Below are 13,213 nucleotides of genomic sequence, written 5' to 3'. Positions count from 1 at the left end.
GTTAGTAGATAGCCTTGAGGAAAGGCTTCTGTAGTCAAAGCCACATTCAGCAGATTATGTCACAACAGGATTTCTCAGAGTCCCCCTCCCCCCTTTTTTTTTTTTGCTGAGGAAGACTGGCCCTGAGCTAGCATCCATGCCTATCTGCCTATCTTCCTCTACTTTATACATGGGACGCCTACTACAGCATGGCTTGCCAAGAGGTGCCATGTCCGCACCCGGGATCCGAACTGGTGAACCCCGGGCTGCTGAAGCGGAACATGTGTACTTAACCACTGCGCCACCAGGCCGGGCCCTCAGAGCCCTTAACCTATTCCTTTGCCCAGGGCTCTCCGTTAGGGAAACAGTTACTTTCTTTCTGCTGTCTGGCAAGAGCAGTTTGAATTTCCAGTGTCAGATGTCCTTTCTGCGTGCGTTGAGCTCCCCCTTCCCGATGAGTTGCTGTCACAACAGCCCCCGGCTACTGTGTTGCAGGTTACGGCGGCATATCCTTGGCGGTGGAAGGCCCCAGCAAGGTGGACATCCAGACGGAGGATCTGGAAGATGGCACCTGCAAGGTTTCCTACTTCCCCACTGTGCCTGGGGTTTACATTGTCTCTACCAAATTCGCTGATGAGCATGTGCCAGGTATGTGTGGTCCCCTCTGCCCTCTGCAACGGGTGCTTGGGTTTTCTGTAAATGCTGTGCCCACGGGCTCTGGGCTGCTCGCGAGGGCCTTCTTGTTTGTTGCAGGGAGCCCATTTACCGTGAAGATCAGTGGGGAGGGGAGAGTCAAGGAGAGCATCACCCGGACCAGTCGGGCCCCGTCTGTGGCCACTGTCGGGAGCATCTGCGACCTGAACCTGAAAATCCCAGGTGAGCATGAGAGGCTCATGGATCAGGGCAGTGGGCGCGATTGGAAACCAAGTCCAGGCATGGCCCAGAATGTACTGTCCAAGTCCATTATGGGTGACTATATATTTTACTTTAATTTTTAAAATTTCAATTAAATAATTAGTATTTTTAATACATATTTTCACAGAGGGCCATCCAGGAAAAATAAATCTGTTTACCTGCTACCTTTTTCCTCTTCCAAATGATTATAGCTTTATTGTGGAAAAAATAGATAAGCTTTCAGATTTTAATTTACTATCTGTCAAATAGAATAATGTCAGTGAGAGAACTGGCCCTGCTGATGCCAATATCTGGAAGTATTTAAGAGGTGTCAGCCCAGTAGCATCCTTCTAATTTCCATTCCTCTCTTTCATTTCTAAAATTTGAATGCACTCTGTGCTGCGAGGATAGCTGGGTGGGCCGCATCCAGCCCCTGGCCATGAATTGTTCCCCACGGGGCCAAATGAGCCAATAATGGCCTCAGTCTGTCTGAAATGAGGCCCAGGTTCTTTTTATAAAGAATCCTCCCAAAGATGAGTCGCCGTGTGAGCGAGGGTTTGGAGGCTCCTCTGCCCAGACGCTGGCGTGTGCTATGGAGTTGTAAATTCTGTGGAGACGGAAAATCTAGATAGTCTTCAGATGAAGCTCAGGTTGTGATCTGGAGAGAAGCTGTTCTTCCTTCACTGCATCTCCCGTCTTTCCTAATATGTCGCATATCTATTGACTCAGCCTTCTCGGCAATACATGATGAGTTCTTCCTGTGTAGACACGACGGTGGTCACGTGTGAATGTGGTAAAAGCCTCGTTATTATAGTGTCTGGGCAGAATCACTTGAAAAGAGCTGTATTGATGGTAATCGTAAAAAGTTTATGTGCTGAAAAATGAGAGAAGCAAGGGGTCCTCATATCCCACCATCCAGGAAGATTGTGGTTCACATTGGAGGCACAGAGCTGGACCCTGGATGCTTCCATCCTGTCCTTATGGACACATGGGCCCACTTTCAGATCACACTGATGCACTTTTCACTCATTGTGCTGTGGGCATCTTTCAACATCAAAAAATATACTTCCACCTCATCTTTTTAATGACTACATAAGATTCCATTTCATGTCGAGATGCACCATCCTTCATTGCATTTTCTCATGTCACGTACTCTTTTCCATCCCTTGACTCCTATAATCGGTGCTTTGTGACATTCGCCACCGTGTGCTCAGGCTGTCATCACACTGACGGATGCCCAGGAGTGGGATTGCGGGGCCAGTACTTTTCAGGTGCTGCTACACCTTGGCAGACTGCCCTCCAGAAATTGAACTGGTGCCCATTTCTCCACGTCCCCACCAGCACTGGACACTGTCTTTTGTTCTCACTTTGACCAATCTGGTGGGAAAATATCCAGTTTTCAGGTCCATGTCTCTGGTCACTAGTGACATGGACTGCGTTTTCATTTGTTTCCCATTTCTCATTTTGGGAATTTTCTGTTCTGTTCCCTTTGCTCCTCTGTCTCTTACCTTTGTGCCATGTGGACGGTTACCCTTTCTCTTAAGTCTCCTCTGGCTCTTGACTCCTTTTTATCTTTCAGTTTCTTGGTACCAGATGACTGTGGGTGAGAGTCACTTGTCCCCTCAGAACCTAAATGATCTTCTCTCATGGTTAGAATGAAGGATGGCTCACCAGCTTCCAGACGTCCTCAGGACCCAGGCCATGTGGGGTGACCCTCTCCTCAACCCGCTTCTTTTCTCTGTCCTCAGGGCTCACAGTCATGAGCTCAGCCCAGATCCTGTAGGGCTGGTGGGTGCAGTTTCATGTGGCTCTAGGTGATGGCCTTACTCGGTCACCCAGCATGCGGTGCACCTGTCTCCACTATGTTAGTGCAGGCACGGTCGTTGGCATGGCACAAGCACCTCTGATGGAGCAGATGTGGTCTGCTTCCTGGTGTCAGTGACACGAGGCATCGCTTTTCTGGAAGCGTGGCCTCTGGTCTTTGGTTTGCTGACAGCTTTGCTCACGCATGGTTTCCCCTTTGCTATTGGGACCAACATGTGTTCACCTTTTTCTCTAAATGCTTTTTGTCTCATTGCCCAAAAGAAGTGCCAAGGCTTCCTGACAGTAAGGAATCACGGCTCTCACACTTTCCACCCTTCCCTGCCTGTGGAAAAGAGCCCCTATATGCATGACGGATGACCACATGTCACCTTTGGCTTGGAAACATCTGAGCCCTCATAGTTTTTATTTACGTACTTTATCAGCTCAGGCTCTGGTTTGAAACTGCTGTCTAGAATTAACTCAGCTCTAGCCAGGAAGGCTATAAAAGTGCTTGGTGGGGCGAGAAGTGTCAGTGCCCCTAGAATGTTCTCTGCACTGGGTGGCTGGCAGGGACCTGCTCTCTCCATGCTGGCCACAGCCTCCCGGGGGTTTGAGGGAGACAGGAGGGCAGGCACGCAGCCTGAATGGGAGGAAGCCTGAGCACCCCCACCCCAGGCTGCACCACCTTGCCCTCTGCTGCTTGCCCTGCATGTCCTGCTCTGCCTCCAGCCCTTACCCTAACCCTCCTCTCTTTCTCCCAACCACCTGTCCCCTTTTCAGAAATCGACAGCAGTGACATGTCAGCCCACGTCACCAGCCCCTCTGGCCGCGTGACCGAGGCCGAGATTGTGCCCGTGGGGAAGAACTCTCACTGTGTCCGGTTCGTGCCCCAGGAGATGGGGGTTCACACAGTCAGCGTCAAGTACCGTGGCCAGCACGTAACCGGCAGCCCCTTCCAGTTCACTGTGGGGCCGCTCGGCGAGGGGGGTGCCCACAAGGTCCGGGCAGGAGGCCCCGGCCTGGAGAGAGGAGAAGCAGGAGTCCCAGGTGAGCATCTGGGCAGGCTTTGCACTTGAAGAGCAAGAGCCTGGTGGTGTGAGCACCCTGCACTGCCCTGTTCTCAAAGGAAGGCTTTGTATGTTTGATTCTGATTGGCGGTATTGAGGAGTGTTCTTTAAAACAAGGTTTCTGTGGCTAAATATGTTTGGAAATTGCTTGCTTACCCAAAGCTAAACAAGTTTCTTACTGAGGGACTTCTCAGAGCCTGTAATTTATTGGTGTGCGTGTGAGTCTAAGAGAGGAACAGAATAATAAAATTGTTTCCAGAGCATCTTGCAGGGCTATCATTCTGTGGAACATGCTAGAATTCTACGAAACTGATTGTGAAAGTCCCTGCCAGTAGTGGTTGCTGGTGGGAAGATCTGTGGAGACAAAACTGAACATTCTCATTTTTTTCTGGGTTGGTTTGGATGTATTCAAAAGATGCCTGATTTCCCATGAACTTAGTGTAGTCCTGGATGGTGCCTAGGAAATATCAGTGATGTCCTTGGTTGGGTTCTGCTCAAGGTTAGAGGAGGAGACAAGGGTGGCAACAAATGTAACCCAGCACTAAGGTGTCAGCAAGAACAGGGTCCTATAGCTCACTAACCAGGTGATTCTTTATCTCAGCTGAGTTCAGTATCTGGACCCGGGAAGCAGGTGCCGGGGGCCTCTCCATCGCTGTTGAGGGCCCCAGTAAGGCCGAGATTACATTCGATGACCATAAAAATGGATCATGCGGTGTGTCTTACATTGCCCAGGAGCCTGGTATGTACTCAAGGGCCAGCTGAGGACATCTTCCTTGTTTGGGGGTGGTTGGGTTGTAAGGAACAGAAACCCACAAGCCAGCTCAAGGAAGAGAGGAATTTATCCACATGGGCACATGGGAGTGCCTCCTAGAAATTCAATTGCAGGAGATCCAGCCGGGCCTCAAAGGGGCTAGGAATTCTCATTCTCCTTGTCCTTCTCTGTTGGCCTCTCTGCTTCATGCTTTCATTCATCTGCTTCATTCTTTCCACCGATCAGCCTCGCTCTGCCCACCCTCGGCCACTGGCTGGTGTGACTGCCCTAGGAGACTGGCCTCTGGGCTCTGAGCTCTGAGCAGGGGTTCTTAACCCTTTGTGTGCCGCGGATCCTTTTGGCATCTGGTGAAGCCTATGGGGACTGTTCTCGGTATTATATTTTTAAACACATAAAATAAAATATATCAGATTATAAAAGAAGTCAATCGTATTAAAATATTGTCATCAAAATCTTTTTAAAGGAACAAATAAGAAACATAGCAACATATACACATCTTCATTAATACATTAAATCATAAGATTTGGTGACAGCGTATTAACTACCTTCATTTCAAAGTAGCGATGAGTGTAAATGATATGTCCAGGCATATGTAAAACTGTAAAGTGATATAAAAATATCTGATTTTTGTTGGTGACAAAGTCACAAGCCTTAATGTGCTGTCGTTTCTTGTCAACATTTCTAAAGAAAAGAAATGCTAAATTTCAGTTAGAGGTTAGTGAAAATAAAGATGTAAATTTTTCCAAGTTTCATGGGTCTCCTGAGTGCTATACAGGACGTTGGGGGACCCTGTGGGCCCAGGTTAAGGATCCCTGCCCTTGCCTGACTAAGGAAGTCATATTGGCCCAGCCTGAGCCAGGTGGCCCACTCTGGACCAATCAGCCATGGCCAGAGAGGAGGGCAGGGTCTCTCGGGAGGCATCTTAGCCCTAGGGAAAGAATCAAGAGGCCTCTCTGGAACCACCTTTCTGGAATCTCTGAAATGATGGGTCTTTCCTGTCCCTGCAGGTAACTACGAGGTGTCTATCAAGTTCAACGATGAGCACATCCCTGAAAGTCCCTACCTGGTACCCGTCATCGCGCCCTCTGACGATGCCCGCCGCCTCACTGTTATGAGCCTTCAGGTGAGACGCAAGGAAGCATCCATCTCCTTGGCCACAGGCCGACCAGTGAGACCCTGGACTCCTGAGGCCGCTTCAATCCCTGCCACATCTTGACCACAGATGTTGCCCATTAGAGGGGAGCTTTCCCGGGGCAGAGTCGCCTCCCCACACATTTAGGACAGGAGACAGTTGGGGCGAGCAAAACAGCCACAGTCAACAAAAGACCTCAACGTTTGGGGACAAGTTTGTTTCTTAAATATTTATTCAAGAGAAACAAAAGAGGCCTGTTAATAATCGGTTAAAGGGTGAAGAAGGCTTTCAAAACAAAACAAACACAAACTCCCAGTCTGATGGTGTTCAACCTGCTATTGTTGGCTTCCTTTTCCTCAAGAAGATCAATTGCAATTTATTTTATTATGATGGTTTATTTATAATAAGTGTGCAAGGCACTATGTTAAGAACTTTATCAGTGTTACCTCATTAAATTCTTGCAGTAGCTCGGTGAGTAGCTTTCTCTTGACTGCATTTTAAAGATGGAAAAACTGAGGTACAGAGAAGGTACAGAGGTACAGAGAAGTTATGGCTTCTGGAAACTGGCTGATATGAGGCAGAGTGAGGTCTCTGGCTCCAGAACCTGTGCCCCTAACGGCAGCCTCCTTAATCCCCAGCCTGGCATTATGCAAGTGGGAACATAGTCTAACCTATTGGGATGCCAGCAAATGCAACTTTTCACCCTGTCTTAAACAGGTCACTTAATTCAAGGTTGCATGGGAGCCTTCAGCCAAAATAAGAACCACTGGGGATGCTTCTGGGTCTTCACTCAGGACACTGAAAAATAATCGGGTGTCTGAATGAGGAGTAGCAATTCAGTTTTGGCCTAACTCCAGAATCCCAAAATATGATTTCTGGCTAAAGGAATTTCTAAATAGCCTTCAAACTGCCCCCATTTCTTGAGAATATTGGGTTGATTAAAACCCAGTCTTGGGGGCCAGCCCCACGGCCAAGTGGTTTAGTTTGCACACTCTGCTCCAGTGGCCCAGGGTTCGCTGGTTCGGATCCTGGGTGCAGACCTACGCACTGCTCATCAGGCCATGCTGTGGCGGCATCCCACATAGGAGAACTAGAAAGACCTACAACTAGGATAGACAACTATGTACGGGGAGGGGGAAAAAAGGAGGAAAATTGGCAACAGATGTTAGCTCATGGCCTATCTTCCTCACCAAAAAGCATTAAAAAAAAAACCAACAAAAATAATCCAGTCTCGTCTCTCAGATTGGTGATATCATTGGATCTAGTTCCATACACTGGGTTTACTTTTAAGATTCTAACCTTACCAGGGGGGAATTGGGACTGCTCGTTGCCCAAAACACCAGGGAGCCCAGACAGAACCCACACCAGAATCATGGTCCACAGATTGAAGAGGCCTCACCAGGAGAGTACCACGGGTTCTGACTGCTCACTGTGGTGTAGATGTTTTTCTTGTGTTTCATTTAAAGGCTTCTTAACAGAAGTTCTTTTGTGGCCGACTTAACTAAAACCTACAGAGGGAGATAAGCCAGCATTTGTTGAGGGCAAAGAGCTGCCCTTGTGCATCTCGAAGATTTCTTTCGGATCTTCCGAGGCTTTTATCTCCCTCTTGAGGATTTAGTGGCAAGTGGCTTCAGGTAATGTAAGCGTTTCTGTCGCAAAGGACCTGCTTTGGAGAAGCTGCCTCCAGAGAACTTTTCTGTCAAGTCCTCTCCTCACAGTTGGGTTGTAAATATTTATTTGAATAAGTATGCAGCAAGCTGTGGATCCATCCAGCTTTTGTAACCAGCTGCTCCAGCAGGAGAGATGTGTGTGTCAGCTTCGTCCCCCGTTCTTCCCGGGTCACTTGATGCCGAGTGATACGTAAATTATTTATCGGAGATTTCCTGGAGGCCGGCACGGCCACATCTGGTGCTGGTTAGGAAAGAGAGGCCTGTATTGTTTTGTCTTGCTTTTGAGACTTTTTAGAAAATTGGAGTCGGCTGGCATTTTGTGGAGGAGGGGGCGGTGGGATGGGGGTGAGCTGGTGATCAAAGACGCCTTAATTTTGTGTTCAGTCCTCTCTCCCGGGTCTGTACCCTCTAGGGCAGCGCAGTCTAATGGAACGTTCTGCAGCGGTGGAAATGTCCCACATCTCCAGTGTGCGGTATGGGAGCCACTGGCCCCATGCGGCTGTGGAGCACTTGCAATGTGACTGGCATAACTACAGAACTGAATTGTTGATTTTGTTTCATTTTAATTGATTTCAATTTAAATATTCATAGCCGCATGTGGCTAGTGACTACTGGATCAGGCGGCACAGCTTGAGTGCCTCGCTCCTGAGATGGGGGCCCTAGAGCAGCAGCCTCAGCGGCGCCTCAGAACTTATTAGAATCCTAGAACCCCCAGCCCCATCCCAGACCTGCTGGATCAGAATCTGCATTTTTACAAGACACCCAGATGCTTCGATTGCACGTTAAATGCGAGCCCTGCTGCTTTCGAGTTCTCATCTGAAGAGTGACTGTCCAACCAAATTTACATCAAAACTGCTGACTTGTAAAATTTTGCTGCTCAGGATTGGCCAATCTTAAAATCTCTTGAGCATCTAAATTTCTAATCCCCTCCTCCCGGAAGAGGCTATAGTTACCAAGACAAAGCAGGGGGAACGAGGCTGATCCAGTGAAGAACAAAAGCCATATATATCTTTGTTGCTTTTTGGGGGTCCAGACAGCGTCTAAATGCATAGTAATATTTAACAATCAGCTGACGTTCTCGAGCCTCTCTGTGTATGGACGAGGCCCTGTGCTGAGTGCAGTGAATGCATAGCTTCATTGCCTCCTCCCGGCAGCTCTCGGAGGTAGATTCGTTTATTATGCCCGTTTTACAGATGAAGAGACTGAAACTCCAAGAGATTAACTCGATTATATAGCTCGGAAATGGTAGTAACCTCAGGTCCTGCTGATTCTTGGCCATGTGCACTCCTGCCTCCCTTGCTGTGTAGCCCTTTACAAGTTTATTAAAAGTTCTCTCCATGCCTATCCTTGAGATAAAAAAATAGCAGCAATAGAAAACTTTGTTCGTGCTAGTGGGTGCATGGTTTTGTCAACTGCTGGGCTTCTCCTAAAAGTTGGGGCCCTTTTTTTTTTTTTTTTTTAAATCTGGAAGATGCTGGGTTTTCTGGCCTGTACAGATGTCCCTAGGATGACTGTTTAGGATACAGTTAGAACTAGAGTCCTGTTGACTGGGATGACTCAGGTCTCCAAACCCAGTAACCATCTCTTCCAGCCTGAATCCAGATGGTGTGGGTATAAGACCCTGCAGACATGTGTCTCTGCTTGCTTGTATTTAAGAAATGTAGACTGACCGCCATGCTCTTCTGTTGTCAGATTCTATATGGATAAACATGCTGGGCCTATTTGCATGAGAACTGTCTTCCAGAGTCCCGGGTCGGGTCAGTCTGTGCCACTGAGCGGGGATGCCAAGGGCTATAACCTGTCTAATGTATTAAATCCTCAGGAATCGGGATTAAAAGTTAACCAGCCAGCCTCCTTTGCTATAAGGTTGAATGGGGCAAAAGGCAAGATTGATGCAAAGGTGCACAGCCCCTCGGGAGCCGTGGAGGAGTGCCACGTGTCTGAGCTGGAGCCAGGTGAGCAGGAGGCCAGGCGAGGGTCCCAGCGCCTCCCCAGGAACGTTTCTGCACATGAAGGCCAGCGAGCCTTCAGATTCCCTCTGTGTGGTTGCCAGACATTGTTTATAAATCAGGGTGTAAACGTTTGCCAGGCACAGGAAGACACTTTGGGATTTAACACCCCCACCCCCCCACACATACTTTATTGTCTCTTGTTTTTCAGATTCCTCTTACATTACATTCATTGTGATTTTCTTTCATATTGTAACAAAACCATACAGATTTTTACTGTGTTGTTGACCTTATGACATGGATAAGTACACTTTGATCTCACTTTACTCGGGAAAGGTCAATTGATGTTCATCTGTAAGTTTAAACTTAAGGAGAATCTGGGTCTCCGGTACTCTTAAAGCATAAGGTTTTCCTGCCTGCTGCCTTGATGTATGGAATTCTCTGATGTCAGCCAACTTCAGTGACGCATTTTGCCAGTGAACAGAGATTGATTTAGTCTCAGAGATTTGGCAGGAAGGTAAGGCTGAGGAGGACATCATTCCTGCCCTCAAAGAGGAGCTCAGAGCTGAGTGAGGACCTGCTCCAAAACCTGCAGGACACTGGTGAGGAGCCCAGGTGATCACCAGTACCACAGGCGACTAAGAACCAAATGATGAAGATGGTCAGGGCAGGAGAGAAAAGTGATTCCTGCCTTAGCAAGGTCAGGAGGGCTTCTCAGAGGAGGTGACATTGAACGTGGGCTCTGATGCGTAAGGAAGAGCCCTGTGATCACCGCCCTTATTAGGCAGTTGCTGTGTGCCCTGCTCTGTGTCCAGGGTAGAAATCAAGACGTGGGTCAGCATTTAGGTGTCTTTCTCCCCTGGGCAGAAAAGGAGAGGGCAGTGGTGAGCCTCAGAAGGAACAAATGTTGGGATGGGGGTACCCTGATCAGATCTTGGTTTAAGTCTGACCACATCATAGAGAATGTATTGGAACATCTGAAAGGTAGAGTGGTGAGCTGATGCTCCCAGAGTGGTCCATTTGAGAAAATAATGTTAACCAGCAGGATTGGAAATGGGGAAGAGGGACCTGAGGCCAGAGAACTCTACCACTTGGTGACCAGTTGGCCATAGGGGATGGAAGTGAATTCATAAAGGTTACATGTAGCTTGATGTTTGGGTAGAAAGATGATGACACAGTTAGCAAAACTAGGGACAACTGGCCATGAGTGGGCAAGGGCTGGTCAAGGTCTTATACAATTTAATGTTTTCTTTTGGGAGGAGTTTTGAAGTGTCCCCCAGATATCCAAATGGGGATGTTTAATAGAGGTCTACAGCATTGGGATTTAGCAAACTAGTGAGGTTTGGCGTCCTCAGTTGCAGATGGTATTTGAAGCCCAATGGTGTCTGAGACCACCAGCATGTCACAGGATGCTTTTGGTTGGAAATTACAGAACACCCAACTCAAGCCAACTCATGATAAGAGAGTCTGCTAATTCACATAACTGGAAAGTTCCAGATCTAAGGTGGGCTTCAGCAACAATCTAAATTCTGCCATTCAGCTCTGTCCTCTAAGACCCTAGGTATCTTGCTTTCTCCTGCTTTGTGGGCCTCATTCTGAGACTGGCCTTCCTCTTGGTGGCAAGATGGCTGCAGCAGCACCAGACTTCCCATCTTCACACCACATCAATCAAAAGAGACAACTTCTGAAGATTCTTTCTCAAACATCTAAGATGTTCCTTTCCCAGACATCTCCAGCAAACCTCCCCTCCTATCTCACTGAACACACATGCCCATTCCTGAGTCACTTCCTGTGGCTAAATGCCATGTGCTAATTGACTTAGGCTTGGGGAAAGAGGGATTTTCTCTAATTAGCTTGAACCAATCAAGGACTATACCTGGATGTGGGGGTGGGGTCAACTTCCCCTAAAGCACATTGACTTTAAGACAGGAGGGGTGGGTACCCAGCCAGGGACTTTTGGGGGAAGTGATGTTGAAGGATATGGGGTGGGCAACTCCATGGAGATGTTCACCTCTGGAGAGTTCTAGAGGAGAAAGAGAAGAGGGTTTGGGTGGGGCTTTGCAGAACAAAAATTCTGAGGTGGGTGAAGGGTACAAGGAGCCAGGGAGAGGCTAAGAGACTGACTGGAGAGGGAGGAGGAGGACAGGCCGTCTGCATCCCACGGGCCAGCACTCTAAGGAGGAAGGGTGGTCAGGTGCGCGATGGTGAGTGTTGTAGGTGTCCATGTCGGTTAACATTGTCTTGCCATGCGCTGTGACCCACATACACTGTGAACAATCTGGCTGGTGCCCTGTAGGGCACTTGCTGGCTGGGAGCTTCATGAAGGAGCTTTAACCCCAGTTGGAACCATTTTTTCCCCTTCAAGTGGCCAAGTGGAGAAACCTTATGAGAAGTGAGCTTTCCTAAAGGAGGTGTTCTTCCGAGGCGGAGGCCACAGAGGATTCAACATCGAATTTGAGATTTGGATGCATTTCCCAAAGGGCTGACTAGGGACACACAAATAGGCCCATTTAGTTTTGAAATCCAACATACTGGGTGCCAGGCTTCCAGTCAAACTGTTGCATATTAATGATTTAAAGTTGGCCATCTCAGGTCGGCCTCCCATCCTTGTCCCCGCCTAACTCAGTGGCGTCCATGTGCCTGGTCTTACCCTGTGTCTTTGCTCGTTCTCCTAGATAAATACGCCGTTCGCTTCATCCCCCACGAGAATGGCGTCCACATGATCGACGTCAAGTTCAACGGGAGCCACGTGGTTGGAAGCCCTTTCAAAGTGCGCGTCGGGGAGCCTGGACAAGCAGGGAACCCCGCCCTGGTGTCCGCCTATGGCGCAGGACTTGAGGGGGGCACCACAGGTAACCCACGACCTCCGCCTCACATCCTGACTGAGCCGCCTCGGGGGCAGAGCCAGATGGAACTGCAACTTTTGTTTACTCTCCCTGGGGGATCTGCAGTAACACACACTTTGGGGGCTCTCACTCTCCAGAGTCGTTTTGGGAGAGGTGGTTTAACCCATGATAAATCCAGAGTGAGGGCTTGGTGGCCGTGTCATCACAGGTCATGGCTGTTGTGCTGCAGCTGTCTTCCTTTGACAAGTCCTTTGACTTTAAGGCTGGGACGCTCTCTCTCTGTCTTAGGAAATATGGCACAGCATCATTTGTTCTGAGGGTTTCTTTGCCTGCACGGAATTCAGGATGCATGTAACGGGCCTCCTGGGGGAGGTCCCCTACCCGTCAGCAGCTTTAGTGGGCCCCAGGCTCCCAGAAACACGTTGACTCAGCAGTGAGACCTGTCACGGCCTGTCTCCTTCTTTTATTCTCTGATCCTAATGGAGGAGAAAGGACTGAAACAAAGAATTCTGAAGCTTTTTGGCCGCATTACATTATTTTTAATCTTTGCCCCAGATGGGAGGTATTTGATTGTGGGAAATACGGGCAGCAAGGATGTACAAAGTGACGCCTGCTCCATCTCCTTGCTTCTCCTTCCTCCCTCCATCGAGGTCCCGGAGGAAACACTGCTAACAGTTCAGGGGACGGCCTTCAGACTGCCTTTCTCTGTCTGTCTTCTTTCTTGGTCCCTTGGTTGCTTAGCTAGTTGGTTCATTAGAAAGGTAGAAACATAGTTTTGCTTTTATTTTACGGAAATAATCTCAGTGCACATACTGTTGTACAACTTGCTTTTTTCACTTAAAGAACTTCCCATGTCAGAACATACAGATCTACCCCCTTTTTGATGGCTGCATTCATATTCACACCGCGAGCCTAGAGGTGGGTCTCGGGTGGGGTCCGGCATCACTGTTACAGAGAGTGCCAGGGTGGGCAGCTTGTCCCGTCCGCAGGTGTGGACTCACTGGGACACGGTTTGTATTTGGTGTTACTTTGGACCGCCTGAGAAGAGCAGCCTGGTCCCAATTTCTAGAGTCCCTTGTGTGTGCACATTCCGCTCTTGGT

General features: G+C 48.6%; 1 protein-coding gene across 4 annotated transcripts in view; it reads left to right on the top strand.

The window, feature by feature from the left end:
* Positions 1-13,213, top strand: part of FLNB (filamin B) — a 133,165-nt gene that overhangs the window by 112,774 nt on the left and 7,178 nt on the right. For 3 of the 4 annotated variants that reach the window (XM_046664798.1, XM_046664789.1, XM_046664781.1), the window contains 7 exons: positions 475-627; positions 733-855; positions 3,457-3,723; positions 4,345-4,482; positions 5,523-5,638; positions 9,140-9,272; positions 11,942-12,118. In XM_046664798.1, coding sequence (XP_046520754.1) covers positions 475-627; positions 733-855; positions 3,457-3,723; positions 4,345-4,482; positions 5,523-5,638; positions 9,140-9,272; positions 11,942-12,118 — 1,107 coding nt within the window. Of the gene's footprint in view, positions 1-474; positions 628-732; positions 856-2,452; positions 3,419-3,456; positions 3,724-4,344; positions 4,483-5,522; positions 5,639-9,139; positions 9,273-11,941; positions 12,119-13,213 lie in introns of those variants that run through there. The other variant, XM_046664805.1, reaches the window with a different exon arrangement.

The sequence above is a fragment of the Equus quagga genome, chromosome 1 (assembly GCF_021613505.1).
Source record: "Equus quagga isolate Etosha38 chromosome 1, UCLA_HA_Equagga_1.0, whole genome shotgun sequence".
Lineage (NCBI taxonomy): Eukaryota > Metazoa > Chordata > Mammalia > Perissodactyla > Equidae > Equus > Equus quagga.
Note: the sequence above shows the minus strand (reverse complement) of the source record. Positions and strands in the feature narration are given on the sequence as shown.